Genomic DNA, 18,174 nt, shown 5'->3' with positions numbered 1-18,174 from the left:
CGGTCACAGAACTAATGGGTGAAGGTTTAAACAGCAGCCCAGGTGTGGCTGACCCCAGGTCCACATTCAGTGTGCTTTTATATAGTTTCTCATATTTAATTCTCAGCTACTCTCACAGGGACCCAGAAAGGTTACAGGACTTACCCAAAGAAACACAGCTACTCAGTGTGGGGACTCAAACCTAGGTCTTCTAGCCCCGATTTCGGGTCTTTTCCCTCAACATCCCTGAGCAACCCTTGGAGAGACATCCTTCAGTGTCTTCAGGGTGCCAGTCTTGAGTGGGGCTGGGACTAGAATGCGCAGCTGAACGCTGAATCTTTGTGCTGGACCAGTGACAGGGAATTACGCTACAAAACTATCTCTGTAAGTGGGGGACCTAAGCCAACAAACATTTAGAGGCAGACAAGAGAATCCCTTCCCTCTAAAAAAGGCATCTGGAGAGTTGGGGGTGGGGCGCCACCTGGTGGACATAAACTTTGGGCTTCACGAGGCAAATCCTACTCCTTACAAGGAAACATCTTTGACAGCTTTGAGGAGGTATTTTTAGCCTCTGGAATGTTGAAAATATTCCAAAAGGCAGTCCATCAGACTTTGCAGAAGCATAACCATGCCCAAAGATCTAGATACCTCCAACACAACAAATACAGTCTAAGCACCCAATGGATGCAAACGAGCTGGGTGTGGAATACAGGAATGAAGAGGACCAAGGCCTGCCCTCCAAGTGTTTGCACTCTGTTGGTAGGAGGGGGACAGTTGTGGACACAACAAAGAGACGTAGACGAGAATTATAAGGAAAATACAAAAGGGAAAGTGTTGGTGGTGGGAGGGCTGGAGAAAGATTCAAAAACAAAGTGTCATTTGAGGATGGATGGGATTTTGACAAGCAGAGGTGGAGGGTAGGTGTCTTGGACGAGGCAGTTCCCCATCAGGCAGGTCCTGAGCCTCTTTGAGTGTTATCACCAGGCATGTATGCTGAGAATGCAAGGCCATGACTGCTCTTTCCCCCATCATTTCTCAGTGCTGTGTTTGCAGTCAGGAATTTCGAGGGATGAAGGAACATTTTCTCCCAGACACAGAGCAGACTTGCTTATTGCTTATGATAAAAGTGGTGAGGTAGGAGGGGACAGTGGTGGGTTTTCCCAGCTCAGTGCTCCTCAGCTATGATACAAACCTGTTGCATGTGTAACATCCACCTGGGCCCCTCCGTGGTGCCCCCGTGAAACTTGAAAACCAGAGAAAGATGTGTGACAACCGTGCGAATGTTGCTTGCTATGCCAACAGCGGTCAATCCTTTGTCTCTGACCCAGGAATCCTGTGTCTTCTGCCGGTATATATGAAACAACAGCAGATTAGCTTATTAGCTTATAAATTGGGTATATAAGTCCTGACAGGTGTTCCAGGCAGAAGGAGCACTGTGAGCCAAAGTAAGGCCAGATTGTTTAGGGAACAAGCAGTGACACTTGACAGTTGCTCTGAGCCCCGATGCAATGAGGCGACCTGTAACAAGAAGGACCACAGAGCCCACCCTGACATCCTAGGACTAGCTCTTGCTGCTCACAGTCAGATTCTGTTTTGTCTTCAGTCTCTGGGCGACTGTAAACATACCGTATATATAGACTCAACTCACACCTATTGTGTCCCAAGCCCTAAGCTGGCACTTGACCCAAATCAGCTAACAGCAGAGGCAAAAAGCATAGTAAGAAAGTACATGGGTGCAGGCACCTAGAGAATCCTGCCTTAAATCTAGTTAAATTACTAGATAAACATTTCCTGAACATGTACTGTGTACTGGCATTATGCTATAAGAGCATGCCTGAGCTGGAAGAGACCTTAAAGAATATTTGCTCCAGGCTTCTCATTTTTTGGAGGGGGTAATTGAGACTCAGAGAGAGTGAGTGACTTGCCTTAGGTCACACAATTGGTTGATGAAATGAGTACCAAATTTAGAACTTAGGTCTCCTGATTCACAATCCAGCCTGTTGCACCACTGGGGTGGTACCTAAACAGGAAGTCCCCTACAGCTGCAGGACAGGGGGCTCTACTGGAGCTCTGTGAGCCAGGCCAGAACCCACATTCTCACCTGTGGGTCTCTAGGCTTGTTCTCCACATGGCTCCCACCAGCCTGCAGGAACAAGGGCCATGGGGTGATGGGTAGGGGGGTCTCCTTTGAATGGAGCTGGGTGGGATTCTGGAGGTTCTCGAAGCTGTTAATCTAGCTTTCAAGGAGTGCCTAGGCCTTTGCAGGAGACGTGAGGTATCTTTGAGCAGAAGCAAGGGGCCATGGACTAGGCCTGGGCCAGCAGTGAAGGCGTTTGGCAAAGCTCAGCCTTCCTCCCCAGGGGAGGCTGGCCAGGACCAGACCTGGAACCAGATGTACCCCCTGAGGCTGGTCTTTGTGTGAAGCCACCCAGGACACTGGCTCAAAAGGCTGCTTCCCCAGGGCTAAGTGACTGTGGGCTGCCAAGGTGGGTGGCCCTGAGACCACACCCTTGAGGGGCTGCCCCCTCCTCTGGGATCTGTGATGCAATGTGCAGACCCCAGGGAACCCTGTTTCTGGGGGAAAGGAGAGGCCTCACCTGTGAGGATGGACCCCTGAGCCAGGATGGCCCAAGTCAATCCCACCACTGCCCTTTAGTCTTGGATAAAATTGGAAATGGCCCAACAGGAATCAACAGCTGCAGAGCACTATCTGGCAGCCACGCACCACTTGTCTCAGTGCTTCCCCTAACAACCCTGTGAGGCAGGGGCTGTTAAGCTACTTCTGCTTGAAAATGAGGAAATGGAGGTCCAGGGAGGTAATGTGACTTATCGAATATCATGCAGCTTTGAAAGAACCAGCATCAGGGGAAGTCTCCATGATTCACCATAACCTTAAGAGGCCCCAGTGGTAATGGGAGGCTGGCAACCCAAACAGTAGTGGAGGAGAAACCAGATTTGCTTTTTTTTTTTTTTTTTTTGGCTGTGTGGTTTGAGTGGGTCATGTCTTATAAAGAGTCTTCCGTAAGACTGGGGAAAGTTCACAGTTAAGGTAGATTCAGGGACTTTAAGATAGCTGTAGCATTTCTAGTGGCCAGGAAATCTAAATTTGGTTCCTAGCTTAGTCTGTCATTTTCCTCAGTTGTCAAATGGAGATAACCTTGACCTGTCTCTCGAGGTTGTGGGAGATGCAAGAGACGTGGGTTTGGGAAGATCCCCTGGAGGAGGGAATGGCCACCCACTCCAGTATTCTTGCCTGGAGAATCTCCATGGACAGAGGAGGCTGGCAGACTACAGTCCATGGGGTCGCAGGGAGTCAAACATGACTGAGGCAACTTAGCACACACAAGGGAATGGCAGAAATGACATTGTGACTTCTTCAGTTCAGTCGCTCAGTCCTGTCCCACTCTGCGACCCCATGGACTGCAGCATGCCAGGCTTCCCTGTCCATCACCAACTCCTGGAGTTTACTCAAACTCATGTCCATTGAGTTGGTGATGCCATCCAATCATCTCATCCTCTGCCGTCCCCTTCTCCTCCTGCCTTCAATCTTTCTCAACATCAGGGTCTTCTGCTGCTAAGTCTGCTGCTAAGTCGCTTCAGTCATGTCCAACTCTGTGCGACCCCATAGACGGCAGCCCACCAGGCTCCCCCGTCCCTGGGATTCTCCACTGTAAACTGGAGTGGGTTGCCATTTCCTTCTTCAATGCATGAAAGTGAAAAGTGAAAGTGAAGTCTCTCAGTCGTGTCCAACCCTCAGGGTCTTCTAATTTATGACAAATCTCTTGTAGCTTAGTCAGTAAAGAAACTGCCTGCAATGCAGGAGACCCAGTTTCAATTCCTGGGTCAGGAAGATCCCCTGGAGAAGGAAATGGCAACCCACTCCACTATTCTTGCCTGGGAAATCCCATGGACAGAGGAGCCTGGTGGGCTACAGTCCATGGGGTCACAAGAGTCAGACATGACTGAGAGACTAAACCACTAAACCACCAAAAATTTATGTCAACAAAAACAAGGCAGTTTCTTCCTTGCTCACCAAAACTCAGGTAGCCCTGAGCCATCAGGAAAGAAGGAAGACTTCCAACCCTCAGCTATCTGGTCAACCATTGCATTCAATACTTCCAGATGAAGTCCTAACAGTGCCACTCTCACTGGACTCTGAATTCCTGTGTGTCTATCATGTTTTATTATTTGCTGTATTGTTTTGTTTCTGTGATGTTTTGACATTTGGGACCTTGCAAACCTAGGGAGGGATTGCCCACTTCACGCACACCACCCAGAGTTAGCTAATTCCTAGAGATAGCAGGCATCTTGTCTGTGAGTACCTCTTTAATATGCAAACCAACGCATCCTGGCAGAACCTGCTGGAAATCTGCCATCTGTGGTACTGGGGGAAGTTCTTCACAAGGAGCTGCTGCACTTCAAAACTCACTGCAGAGCCTCTCAACTGGGGGCCAAGGGAAGCTGCTGGCCACTGTGCACTGCTGGCTGCCATGTGCTGTGGGATACAAGTGATAAGAAGCCCCCCACGCGGCAGGAGCCCCTGAGCGGGACCTGGCCCTGAAGAGTCCACAGGTGCTCCACCTGGGCGGCGCTGGAGAAGACTCAACCTGAAGGAGCCGGTTGTGAAAAGCGCTCCACAACCAAGGAGAGGCCTTCCTCCTGGAGGTCTTGCCGGCTCCCTCTACCGGCAAAGCTGAGCACTGCAGCAGCCGGAAAAGGAGAACTATCTAATGGACTCACTTATCGCAGAGGTAAGTGGCGCAATACATAGGCAGTTACGTATGTATTTAGGGACTCAACTTCCATATGCAACCTTCTGTCTACATCTGGAGTTCCATACAATGATAAAACAGTTCCATATGTCCACCTAATGAATTACAGCTATCTTTCTTACAAATGAGCAATTCTCATCTCTCTCCAAAACCAATCTAAATACTTCTCAGATTTTGTAATAATTTGGAAAATATAGTGTTACATAAGGACTAAATTGTAACCTTAACTCCCAACAACTTACTTGTAAAATTAAAACATAAAGAGGAAGAAAAAATGTCAGTATATACAAAGATACCATGTATATAAGAGGGAAAATACGCAAAACTACTATAGTCCTTGTTTTTGTAATTGGCCACATGGCTGTTTTAGAAAGCATTAGTGATTTCCCAACTGCACTGCTCCCTCTACATTTATTAGCTGGCATCCTACTATAAGCTTTCTCTTCTCCTCTGTTTACTTATTTAATAGTTATATTACTATAAACATATAATCTTATTTTTGCTCATTGGGTTATAATCTGTTACTGTCCTATTTTATTTTATCCTGATGTTCCCTGTTTGGCTAATGGGAGCCCTTACAATCTGACTCCTAGTCCTTTTGACACATCCCCATTATTCTGTGAATACTTCCTTATTTTCTTGCACAAGATGGTATAGGGTCATCTTGAACTCTCTCAATCCCAGAAGTAGAATTAATCATTTATCCAAGGAACCCTTTGTGGAGAATGATATTGAGAAATCAATAACTGGTGCTAAGTGTGCTTATTCCTCTTCGAGTGTCATTGCTTCTAGGCCCTTTCAGCAGACAGATGGGAAATGTGTATGTTTGTGTATGTTCATGGTTATATATGTGTACACATATACACATGCATACATGTACACATATAAACACATTTACAGCTGTATTTATTCTGTATCTACTTATCTATATTTTTATTTATTTATTATTATTTCTTTATGTGGCTGTCTTAATTGTGGCACATAGGATCTTTGGTCTTTAGTTGTGGCATGCGGGATCTAGTTCCCTGATCAGGGATTGAACCTGGGCCCCCTACATGGGAGTGTGAAGTCTCAGCCACTGAACCACCAGGGAAGTCCTGGATGACATGAGTTTGAGCAAGCTCTGGATGCTGGTAATGGACAGGGAGGCCTGATGTGCTGCAGTCCATGGGGTCACAAAGAGCTGGACACAACTGAGCGACGAACTGATGGACTGACTTGTGTCCCAAATTCATATGCTGAAGCTCTAACCTGTGACTGTGTTTAGAGTAATGAATTCATTAAGGTTACCTGGGAACATCCATAAGAGCAGAGTCTGATCTGATAAGATTAGTGTCCTTATAAGAAGAAACATCCGGAGAAGGCAATGGCACCCCACTCCAGTACTCTTGCCTGGAAAATCCATGGACGGAGGAGCCTGGTGGGCTGTAGTCCATGGGGTCGAGAAAAGTTGGACACAATTGAGCGACTTCACTTTCACTTTTCTCTTTCATGCATTGGAGAAGGAAATGGCAACCCACTCCAGTGTTCTTGCCTGGAGAATCCCAGGGACGGGGGAGCCTGGTGGGCTGCCGTCTCTGGGGTCGCACAGAGTCAGACACGACCGAAGCGACTTAGCAGCAGCAAGAAGAAACATCAGAGAGGCATCTTTCTCTTTCTCACCACCACGTGAGGGCACAGTGAGCAGGCACTGTCTGCATGTCAGGAAGAGAGATCTCACCAGAAACTGAGTCAGTCAGAACCTTGATCCTGGACTTCTCAGCCTCCAGAATTGTGAGAAAATAAACTTTTGTTGTTAAGTCACCCAGACACTGTGGTATTTTGTTTTTGCCTCCCAAGCAGACTAATACAATATTGACCTTGAATGTTAGATTAACATGAGTGGTGTATTTTTAAAAAGATGTTTCTATAATGCACCATTTGCCTATAGGACTGTTATTTTCAGTCTCTTCAGACTGTTAGTTCAGAGAAGAAAGTTGTAATAAGTTGCTTCGTGTAATGCCCTAAGCAGAAGGGCATTTTTTAAAAAGTTTAAAACGACCAGATTATTTATCAATAAAAATGGAGTTGACTCAAGAGTCACTGTTGCTTGTCAGCTGAGTGTGGAAATTCTCTCTGCTCTCCCCAGAACAGAACATTCAGCAACAACAAACCCATGGGAATAAGCCTCAACCCCACTGGGGGACCATTTGTGACTGTACAGCTGCTGGAACAATTCCTGCAGGATAGAGAGGGTAGACACTGAATATTGTTCTAGTATCTGTAGCAAGGTTTATATTAAGCACTGTGCCTATAGCACTCACCTCATCCTTACAGCAATGCTCAGAGGTGGTAATATAATGATTTCCACTTTATAGATGAGAAAATAGAGAAGCAGAGAGGTTAAGTCATTTGCCTAAGGTTGAGCAGCTAGAATCCCTTTCCTAGGCTCTATTCCCCTAAAAATGAGCACCTTGCTGAGCCGTACTGGAGCTCAGGGCTAAAGGAAAAACATGCATCCCTAGATACAATTGTCAAAACATCTTTCCATATTTTGAACCAAATGAAAAAAGTGGATTAAAGCTCTATGATTAAAAAACACAAGCGTATATAAATCTCCATGTTGCCAATCTATTCCTACACTATTGTCAACACTCATAAATCCAATTGGCAGGGGACACAGTGGTGACCTGCCTGGGAACCATGGGCTGATTGGAAATGACTGTTCTCGATGAAAAATGAGGCAGGGTCATAAAACAAGCAACAACCTGTCTTTAGGTTGTGCTGTGCTAAGTAGCTTCAGTCGTGTCCGACTCTTTGTGACCACATGGACTGTGGCCCACCAGGCTCCTCTGTCCATGGGATTCTCCAGGCAAAAGTACTGGTGTGGGTTGCCATCAAATGTTGATATTTTATTCATCATAGATATTTTGCATTAATTTTTAAAGATATTGCATTAAAATATTTATCTCAATTATGGCGTTTCTTGGTGCCCCTCAAATATTTCTACCAAGGAGATTCTACCCAATTAAGATTGTCTCAGTTTAATTTGATCCCTGGTAAAACCAGATGTTGGTCTGAATTACCCAAGACTCCATTCCCCAGAGTAGTAGTCCTTCTTTCCCTCTTTAAACAGAGCCCTGTTGGGGAGTGGATTCCAGAGGCATTCTGTGGATCCCAAATGCCCCACTCTTGCATGCCCACACGATTATGGAAGCGCCTCATCTTCTCATCAGAAATACTGAATCATAAAGCTGCAATAATGGAAACTGTTCCATTGTATGGTAAGCACACAATGGTCACATGCCTGCAAAGATGTTTGGAGACACCAGATATTCTCCACCCAGCCTTAGTCACATCTGACCCAGAAACCACAAGCTCCTAATTCCTATCCTGGTATGCTCATCAGAGCTCATGGCATCAGAGTTCTTCAAACACAAATATGCCAAGAGTTTGGCCTTCCTATTGCTGAGAATGGGGTAGAAGGAGCTCCTGGTTCAGAAGCCCAGCCTCTTGTTTAAATGTCTGCATGGTACCCTCCTTAGCCAAGCAGTTGACTGAAAGGTTTTGCAATACTTTGTATTGAAGATGAACATTGCTGATTTCTTTGTTCTTTTCAATATTTCCACAGGGCTTCAGGAACAACAGAGAAACCACTGTTAAAACCCTTTTAAACTACAACAAAGCAATTGCCAATGTTTTTGTGCAGGACACAAGAATTGGAGACCACGGGATGAGGAAGAACAGCTCCCAAATATACCCTCCACCTAGCCAAAGGGGACCCACAGTCCCATGTGCTGGCTCTTATTCTTCCCACCTTGCAACTCTTACAGAAGAGAACTCAAATGACTACAAAGGTCAGCTCTGAAGTGGAAAAGAAGTCAGGGAGACCCAGCTGCCTACTCCCAGGCTCCCTTTGTGACCATTTTTAAACCAGTGCACAAATAACTTGTCTTCCAATGAAGCAAACAAGTACTGATCAAGGGCGTACTGGACATCCTACATCCACTCCTGCCCTTCCAACCCAAGTTTCAAGCTGTAGTCAAAGTGAATTTCTATAAACACAAATTTGTCATGAGGATGAAATGCGTTAATATTTGTAAAGTCTGACTGGCATTACTGGTACATTGTAACTGCTATAAAGTGTCTATTAAATAAACACATACAGTGCTATTCCCCACCTCTCTCTCTCGCTGACTCCAGGCCTCCATTCAAGACTTTCTTAATCCAGGCCTCCATTCAAGACTTTCTCAATCAAGTTACCTCCTGACCTTAGCCTTATTTAGCATGTGCCCTCCTCTGTTCCCAGATCCAGGCCTCTTCATCTGTTCAATCTCAACACCTCCTTCACAGAAAAATATTACTCTGTCTCTAGGACCTCCCCAAGGGAGCTTAGGTTCCTTCCTAATGTTTATCACAACTGTAATAAACAATTAAATGTTTTTAGTTTTTCAATATTTTGCTAAACTGTAAATTCCCCGATTTCAAGATTAGAACCCACGACATTCTGGCTTTGAAACCAAAGGTCTGACTACCGCACTAACTGTCCCTTCTCCTCCCTCAAAGCTGGAGCCAGAAGACAAGTGGAGTAGAGTTCAAAGAGCTGCAAGTCTGTTTGCAGAGGGCCACACGCAGCAGCAAGGAACACGGCGCCGCGCGCACAGGCCTCGGGTCCAGAGCAGGGGGGCATCCGTCACGTGTACCCGGCAGGGCCAGCCGTCGCCGCACCCCGGGGCAGGAATGCGGCCCCGCCCCCACTCCGGAGCCAGCAAAACCGCGCTCTCCTGGAGGACTGACGTCAATGAAAGGGGCACCTCCGGGCGCAGTGCGAGGGTGGCAGTGGGCGGAGGGAAAGGGCTGGGAGGGCACGCCCCTCGCTGCTGCTCCGCCGCTAATTGGACCTGGGGCCCTTTCGCACTCTGATTTCCAGGCCAGTGGAGAGAAGGGGGCGGAGCCGGGACACGCCCCTCGCCTCTTTACGGCCGCCGATTGGCTCACCGTGTCTCCGCGTTCGATTTTGGAAGGCTCGCCGGGAGCTCTCACCTAGGCTCGGCTGAGGATTGGCTGTTCCGGGGCTGGGGAGCGCTTTCTCCGGGGAGCCGCGGCTGCGACCGAGGTGGCCCTCCTCGGGAAGCCAGGTACGTAGGTCGGCAGCCAAGCTTTTGCTGCGGTGGAGGCGGGTGGGAGGGCTGTCAGAGCAGAGGTGTCGCTGAGACCCGAACTCCCAGGTCCAGTTAGGGCCCGTCATGCGAAGCGGCCGCGTCTAAGACTTAGGGGCAGACCCGTTCTGGTGATGTCGTCGTGTGACCTCGGCCAGGATACCCCCTCCCAAGGTCTTGTCCTGTTGATGAACGCCGTCTGGACCTTGTGAGCACCATCACGGCAGGAAGCTCAGAGCTGCGCTCGCCCTTTCGAAAACGTTGAAAGGGGTTGGAGTGGGCGCATCTTAGCTGGCCCTATCCCGATTTGAGGTCTATTGGCTCTGCGCTCCTGCGTGGTGAGTAATCACTCTAACTCCCCACGGGACCATGGAGTGCTGAGGGCACAGACACACAGTATTGGGAGACCTGCCTTTGATCCCTGCACCTTCCAAACCCTGGAGAAGCAGATAGCAGATTTCAAAGCCTCCTGGGTCCTTCCTCCCCATGAAGACTTCCTCAGCCATCTGGCAGGAACAAAAATAGCAGTGGTTGAGAGTGGGCGCTGGGATCAGACTAGGGTTCCCATCCCAGTCTCATCACCTACCCATCTGTGTGACTTTGGGAAGTTACCAAACCTTTCTGAGCTCAGATTTCTCGTCTGTAAAATGGGTGTAACAAGGATAGTGCCTCCTCATAGGGGTGTTGTGAGGATTAAAGATACTACTTCTCAGGAAGTGCTGTTCTGCATTTGACAGGGAGCAAGCTTGACAGGGAGCCTCTACTGCAGGTATGATTTAAAAGTCCACAGATGAACCTATCTCCCTTTACTCTCTTCTCCCAAGAGTGAAGGCCCTTTCTGAGGGAGTTTCATGACAGTAGTGAGAATGAAAATGGCAGAGATTCTGTAATCCCTGGAGGCTAAATAGCCTGTCTCCCTCCCGTCAGCTTCCCTGGTAGGTCAGTGGTAAAAGAATCTGCCTGCCAATGCAGGAGACACAGGTTCGGTCCCTGGGTTAGGGAGATCCCCTGGAGAAGGAAATGGCAACCCACTCCACTATTCTTTCCTGGGAAATCCCATGGACAGACAAGCCTGGCGGACTACAGTCCATGGGGTCACAAAAGAGTTGTACACGACTTAGCAACTAAACAACAGCAATAACAACTCCCTTCCATCATTCATTCATGATGTAATGTGCTGGGATAGATCCTTGGCATACTAAAGTGTTAATCTTCCTATCCCCTAAGGGTTATCTATTCTCACCATTTTGATGAAGAGCAAATTGAGGCAGGGGAAAACCAAGACCTGCCAATGTATTCAGTTATCAATGGCAGAACCAGAATTCAGGGTTCTTGGACTCTACAAAAGAGTTATTCCTAGATCTAGCAGGAGTTTGTTTTCAGGTCATATCTGAGAATTGACCTGGGAAAAGGGTCCATTTCCTTTCTCTACCTTCTGGGACACAGAATTGTAGACCAACCTGTGTCTAGTTCTCTACTGCCTGAGCTAGGCCCTGTGGGAGGCAGGACCCACATAGCCATTTGGACTGAGCCTCCTGCTTGAAGGAGCCACAGATTTTGGCTGCTGTCCAGTGGGCAGGGAAACAGGCCAAGGCCACAAATGTTGATATGGGCCTTGGGCCAGAGCCTCCAGGTTTTTTTTTCTTTTCCTAAGAGGCCCTTGGCCTCTGGTTACAGATTATCATCATCACCAGTGCTATCTGAAGGGGGTGAGCTGAGTGAGTGAGGGCTCAGTTGCCGCCCAGGTCACATGAGTGTGTTGTGCCTGCCATAGCTCCCTGCACGTCCCCGAGACCACAGTGTGAAAAGCTCTCTGAACTGAGCTTCATAATTACAAAAAACGCTCGGTTGGACACCATATTTGTGTACTGCAAATTCAGTGCATGGTGAGTCACTTTTAAATATATTTCTTTGTCAGAGCTTAGCAGTTCCTTTATTGCCTGTTGCAAAACAAGTTGAACTTCAATTTCAACATTTGATATTTACTTTGGGAGTTCATTTTTAAGCTAGTTTAGATCAAATTGAAGGATTTTGCAATTAGTCTTTACTCATTAGCTCACAGATCCATGCCTATCTTTTATGCCAGCTCTGAAATGAAAGATCCATTTATAATCTTTTAATAGCCCCATGGTTTCATTTCCCAGTTTAAACAAGGGCCATTGTTCAAGTACACACTGACTTCCCTGGATTCAGGTCTTGTCCAGGAAATCAGTGGGAAAGTAACACATTGAATGAGACAGGAAATTTTCTCCTGATAGTAAATTTTCTCCTGAATCTTCTGATTCAGCTTTCTCAAAGTTTACCATCTAATCCTACTTGGAATCCACTGATTTTTATTCCCAGCCTCACTCTGCTGTCTGAATTCCAAGGTGGGAGGCCAAGCCGGGAGTGAGGGACCTCAAAATCTGGAGTTGCCAAGGCCTCCCCGAGGTTCACGAGGATATGGTTGAGGCTTGGGGGCTCAGACTTGCCCACATGGTTCCTTGTTGGTTTGTTTGTAACTCTGTAACTGACTGCTGGAGGCAGGGCCTTGCAGCCCTGGTAGAGGTGGGTGGCTGGACCATCTGGAAAGTCAGGCTCTGAGCCATTTCCTCCCTAAGACAGCTGCTGCTATTTGATCCTATGACCCATCTCTCTGAAGGGCGGGTGAGACTGCCTGAGTCCCAGAGCAGGACTATCAGCTCTTCTCCCACCACCCCGACCAGCCTAGGAGTCTACTCTGGGCTTGGCCACAGCCAGTCTGGGTCACTAGAATGCTTTCGAGCAGTGAGTTCTTTCTTCTACCAGACCCTAACCCCACAGCAGCCCAACAGTGTCTGGCCTCTAAGGAAGACTAAGGAGGGCAGAAAAGGGGAGTCCTCTGGCACCTAACTATACAGACGTGTCCACACATGTAGCTCCTGGGCCCTGGCAGAGAAGCTAACTCATCTCCACTTCTGTGTGGACCCAGCCTTGTCATGGAATCATTGACTCTCAACACCAGCACACGCCCCGGAGACTATAAGAATAAACCCTTCCTTTCAACTGTAAGAGGAAGGGCCCACAGAGGCCATGTGAAGTGCCTGAGGTGTCTTAGCCAGTGAGTGGCAGGCAGCACTAGGGCTCGAAGCTAGTCCTCTGACTCAAGCCAGAGCTCTGTGCACTGGGCCGCGTAGCAGCTCCTGGTTCCTTCTGTGGAGGCTGGGGCTCTTCCCCGTCAGAGTGCCATGGGTTCACGGCTTCAAGGCTGGGGGCGGCCTGTCACCCTGTAAACAGCTTTGGCGCTAGTGAAGATTAAAACAAATTCCATGCCCTGACTCTTACCTGGGGTGTGGGACATTCATCCTTCTTCCCTTTCTACTGGCGAGTTTTCCCCTACATGAATTGAAAAGAATAGTGAAAGTCTTCACAGATATAATGGGAAGAAATGTGCTTTGAGCTGCCAGGCTGTGAGGGCAACTTGGTGATTCAAAAGCTCCGGCTGCAGTCACTTAGACTAGGGCTCACCTGAGGATAGGGTGAGCTCGGGCTCAGGGCTATGTATTTCAGCTCCTCTTTAGTCCCCTATGAATGGCAATGAGGTTAACAGTGCCTGATTCCTAACAATGGTTTTGAGGATGAAATGGTATCATGCATGTTGCTGATTCAGAATAAACACCCCCGGCGTGCGTGTTTAGTCGCTTCAGTCGTGTCTGACTCTTTGCCACCCTTTGGACTTGTAGCCCACCAGGCTCCTCTGTCCATGGGATTCTCCAGGCAAGAATACTGGCGTGGGTTTCCATGCCCTCCTCCAGGGGATCTCCCAGACCCAAGGATCGAACCAGCGTCTCTTATGTCTCCTGCACTGGCAGGCGGTTTCTTTACCACTAGTGCCACCTGGCAAGACAAACACCCCATAGTAGTTAGCTTTTACTTCTCTTTATCAGCCTGGAAGTGTGACTTGGTGACTGTTGTTTTCTGGTCACAGGATATCATCCAGCTCTGGAGGTTTAATTACCACACATATTAGGTCTTAACTGGATTCCCATAATTGTGCCTACAGAGAGGCAGATTTTAAAATCCCCATTTTCCAGATAAAAAGCACAATTTTTTAAAAATTAATTTATCTGTAAGTCTTCTGCAGGTTTATTTTAGCTACTAAATCTTTTCAAAAGAGAGAGCAGGTTATGATAGAAACAGGGTGAGTGTAGAAATTATTAGAAGGAGGGTGGCTACTGAGGTGAGGAGGAGGGAAGGCCAGGGCAAGGGCAGGTGGGGAACAGTCATATCTGAGGAGTCTGAATGGGAGGGAGAGACGGCTCAAATTCTCAAGAGCATCAAAGGCAGGTGAGAGTCAGGGTTACGTCTGCAGGTGGGTAGGTTGAGGATAGGAAGCTGGTAATGCTGTTATTTATATGATTCTGATCCTTTGTACTTTTTACAGTTGAGTATGTACATTTTTTATTTAAATTTATTTCAAATTTGATTTCTTTCTTTTTTAAGCTGGCTGCTGGCTGACAGATCTCTCTGTAATTAGCTGCATAGTGGGATCTGACTTAGCAACCAGGCCTTCCTCATTAGGCTCAGGACTGTGCAGGGAGAAGGGAGCACAGGCAAGGCCTTCAGCTGGCTCAGGCCAGACTGTTCAGAGGAAAAGGAGGGTCCACATTACACCCCTGCTGTAAGTGAAAAAGTCCTGAAGGCCAAGAAGAGGGGCGTTTGTATTTCTTTAGCTCCCACTGGGGACCTGATACACACTAGACCCATTTAATCCTTACAATAATCCTGAGAAGTGTTATTAGCCCCATTTTCTAGTTGAGCAAGCAGGCCCAGAGAGATTGAATAACTTGCCTAAGGTCACAGCCAAGAAGAGCTTGGGTGTGTTAGCTGCTCAGTCGTGTCCTACTCTTTGCAACCCATGGACTGTAGCCTGCCAGGCTCCTCTGTCCATGGAATTCTCCAGGCAAGAATACTGGAGTGGGTTGCCGTTACCTTCTCCAGGGGATCTTCCTGACCCAGGGATTGAACCCTGGTCTCCCACATTGAGGGCAGATTCTTTACCATCTGAGCTAACTGGGAAGCCCGGGAGTTCTGTATAATGCCAAGTCTTTGGTCTTCTGGTCTCCAGTCTATTTTCCAATCCCATAGCCATTTCAGGCTGTAGTGAAGACAAGGATAAGGTGGGTAAGCCTCTTATCCCTTTACCATTCACCAAAAACTACGTAGAACTGAGATAATTCTGTTTTCATTTCTTGCATATGGGGGTGGGGTGTGGCACTGGCCCGAGCCTAACTTTTATTGAACTTATCATAGATTTCAGCCTCTTGCACTGAGAGGATACTTCAATCCCGTAGCCCTTTCTTCTGCCCCTACCTTTCTCTCTGTGGTTCTTTGGACTGTGGTTAGATCTGATTGGTCTATTTCATCCTGTTTAAATTATATGGACTTGGCTCATCCCCCCTCCCCTCCAGGAGCTTGAAAATAGAAGACAGGATGCTCTTCTGTGTTACAGATGGAAAAGCAGACTGGTGGGACATCTTGCATGGTCTTAATGCTTTGTGTCTTCACTCAGTCCTCACAACGACTCTAAGAAGTAGGTACTTGTATGGCTGATTAAGTTTACACAGGAAGCAGTGGAGGCGAGGAGGATCACCTAGCCAGTAAGTGGTAGAGGCGGCCGGAAGCCGGATTCCTGCCTGTGGAGCCCAAGGCCACAGCCCCTCACTTGCCTCTGTGCCACAGAGCTTGGGTCTCAGCATCAGAGTATTGTTCTTCAGTTTCCTCATCTGTGACATGAGGAGGTTAAAAAGTATCTACCTCCTAGGACAGTTGTGCTCATTCATGATTCAACAATGTTATGTGAGTACAGCTGTTATGGGGGTACCTGCAACCTGAGTGCTTAAAACATTTCAGCTGCTATGGGTGTTATCACTCGGGCCTGGGCTCTGCGTGGACTCTGGAGCCAGAGAGACTTGGCCTCTGCTTCTGGCTATGCACTTACACATGGCTTTGTGTCCATGAGAAAGTCATTTAACATCTGAGGTGTGCATCTTCATCTCTAAAGTGGAGATGCACAATCCTTACCGTCTGTGACCCTTAATACCTAGGTCAGGCTTGTAAACACTGTAAAGTCTGACTATCGTTATTATCTCCCCAAGGTGCCCCGGGAAATCAGTGATTTCAAGTCAAGACTTACTCTATTTCAGCTACTGGAGAACAGAAACACCAGAAGCCCTTGTGTTGGTCAAGACCCCCAGGCTTGGGAAGGGCCCACTGAGCTGCTGACATCCCTCCCTGCTCCTTCCTCAGCACCCAGGATGGGCACCCCTGCATCTGTGGTCAGCGAGCCACCCCCCTGGCGGGCCCCCCCGGAGGTCCGGGGCCGCAAGCAGGCCGCAGCCAACATCTTCCAGGACGCTGAGCTGCTGCAGATCCAGGGCCTGTTTCAGCGCAGCGGGGACCAGCTGGCTGAGGAACGGGCACAGATCGTCTGGGAGTGTGCAGGGGACCATCGTGTGGCCGAGGCCTTGAAGAGGCTGCGCAGGAAGAGGCCCCCTCGGCAGAAGCCCCTAGGCCCCTCGGTACACCACTGCAGCAGGCTCAGGTAGGCCATGGAGCACGACAGGCCCGTTCCTCCATTTCCCGGCTGGTGTGGCCTGAAGCCACTCACCTGGCCTCCCTGTGAAGTACCTGCCATTGGGGTTGTTGCCAGGTCTACACAGTGCCTACCGTGTGGTTGGCACTTAAGAGACTGTTACTGCTGGGGTCACCTATGACCCTGTGAACTCCCATGGGAAGGGGTGCCTGGGTCCACTCAGTGCCACCTCATTTCACAGAGGTTCTGAACCAGGAGCGAGGAAGGGACTATGGTTTGGACGGGGAAAAAAAAAATCCTATTTACCTGTTGTTGAACAGGTAACATTCAAAAATAAGCTGGGTGATCATCTGAGCTGTGGGACTACTGAGAAAATAGCATAGGGGAGTGCCATAGAGGCATCAAGGGTTAAAAACAGTTGAGAAACTTCACCTGAAATTTCCCCCAATCCTTCGCCTCTTTGCTTAGGTCGCTGCCCACTCAGGAACAGCAAGCCCCCAAGAGACCAAGCTGAACCATCTAGGTGGCCTAAGCAGTCACTCTGGGTTATGCTCTGTGCCCACAGTCAGAACACGAGATCTGAACAGGCCTTCAGAGGTCATCAGGGCCAGGGCAGCAGAGCAGCTTTGTTGCTCCTATGAATTTCAGTTGATCAGTAATCCCTGCCGGAATCATCTTAAGAAGGCTACTTGCCTTCTGGTCTTGTACAGGACAGGATGAGGAGAGTGGAGAAACACAAGAGTGTCACACCCCCTGATCTAGTCCAACTCCCCTTACAGAAAAGCAGTCTGAAAGCTATGCCTTGTCATGCAGCTCTCTAGGGGCAGAGATGAGACCAGAGCCCTGGTCTCATTTGGCTCTGAACAGTGTGCTTTAATAGTTCATTAGGACCAAAATCTCTTCAGTCCCTGTTCTTTCCTTCCTACTGATGTTGGCTTAACATGACTGTTCCCTGCAGAACTGCAGAGCCCTGCGCTCCGCAGAGCAGAGCCACGGAGACGGCTTCCAGTGAGCAGCATGTGAACTCTAGGAGGGCCAGCGCCCGGATCCGCCGGAACTGGAGGAAGCCAGGACCCACAAGCTACCTCCATCAGATCAGACACTGAGCCGGGGAAGGGGCCGGGGCCGGCTGTATCCTCCCCAGGATTCACAGAGACTTTTGCCAAAGGGCTGGGGAAGGCAAAGAAGAGACAGCCTCACAACAGCCTCACTGCTGCCACTGGCCTGCGCGGGCCAGAACAGGCCCGGAGGCTTCCACTGAGCTGTCACAGCGGACCCGTTCCTCACCAGACTGAGGAAAAGCAGTGCCCGTTTCTGCCTCAGCCCTTCTCAGTTTAACACTATGCCTGGGCTGCAGGATAGTTTTCCTGGGAGTCGAGTGACAGGCACTCTGACGCAGCATCCCACTACTCCTGCTACAACTGTGGCCCACGGTCCAGCAGCTCGTCCCACACCCCTGCCCCTCAGGCCAGCACAGGAAAAACGTAGTTCATGTGGCAAAATAAACCATGTGCACCGAGAGCTATGTGAGTCTGTCACGCAAGGGGAAGATCTGGAAATGGACACTCTGGAGCCGGGGGTGAGGCTCGGGCCCACTGCAAGGAGAGGGCAGTTCCCAGGAAGGAGAAAACAGAGCTGGCCTCCTGGTCCAAGGAGAGGAGAAGGGTCTTTGGCCCCTCCACCAGCTCCTATTACAGTCAGAGCTGCGTAGTGGGCAACGGGCCCAGGGTGG

General features: G+C 48.7%; 1 protein-coding gene across 5 annotated transcripts; it reads left to right on the top strand.

Annotated features, from left to right (window-relative positions):
* Positions 1 to 9,719: 9,719 nt before the first annotated feature.
* AVPI1 (arginine vasopressin induced 1) lies at positions 9,720 to 17,963 on the top strand. 5 transcript variants are annotated; one of them, XM_019952826.2, is made up of 3 exons: positions 9,720 to 9,868; positions 16,054 to 16,451; positions 17,401 to 17,963. In XM_019952826.2, the coding sequence occupies exons 2-3, from the start codon at positions 16,165 to 16,167 to the stop codon at positions 17,546 to 17,548; spliced, it is 435 nt and encodes a 144-aa protein (XP_019808385.1). In that variant the 5' UTR covers positions 9,720 to 9,868; positions 16,054 to 16,164; the 3' UTR covers positions 17,549 to 17,963. The 5 variants fall into 5 exon arrangements, with proteins under 5 accessions (XP_019808385.1, XP_019808389.1, XP_019808384.1 ...); XM_019952830.2 differs by having other exon boundaries at positions 9,725 to 9,868; positions 16,157 to 16,451; XM_019952825.2 differs by having other exon boundaries at positions 9,725 to 9,868; positions 16,006 to 16,451.
* The last annotated feature ends 211 nt before the right edge of the window (positions 17,964 to 18,174 follow it).

This window comes from Bos indicus, chromosome 26 (assembly GCF_029378745.1).
Source record: "Bos indicus isolate NIAB-ARS_2022 breed Sahiwal x Tharparkar chromosome 26, NIAB-ARS_B.indTharparkar_mat_pri_1.0, whole genome shotgun sequence".
NCBI lineage: Eukaryota > Metazoa > Chordata > Mammalia > Artiodactyla > Bovidae > Bos > Bos indicus.
Note: the sequence above shows the minus strand (reverse complement) of the source record. Positions and strands in the feature narration are given on the sequence as shown.

Coding starts and splice junctions, on each gene's coding strand:
- AVPI1 (XM_019952826.2), top strand. CDS start 16,165: ATGGGCACCCCTGCATCTGTGGTCAGCGAGCCACCCCCCTGGCGGGCC. Junction 16,452..17,400: donor CACCACTGCAGCAGGCTCAG/GTAGGCCATGGA, acceptor TGTTCCCTGCAG/AACTGCAGAGCCCTGCGCTC.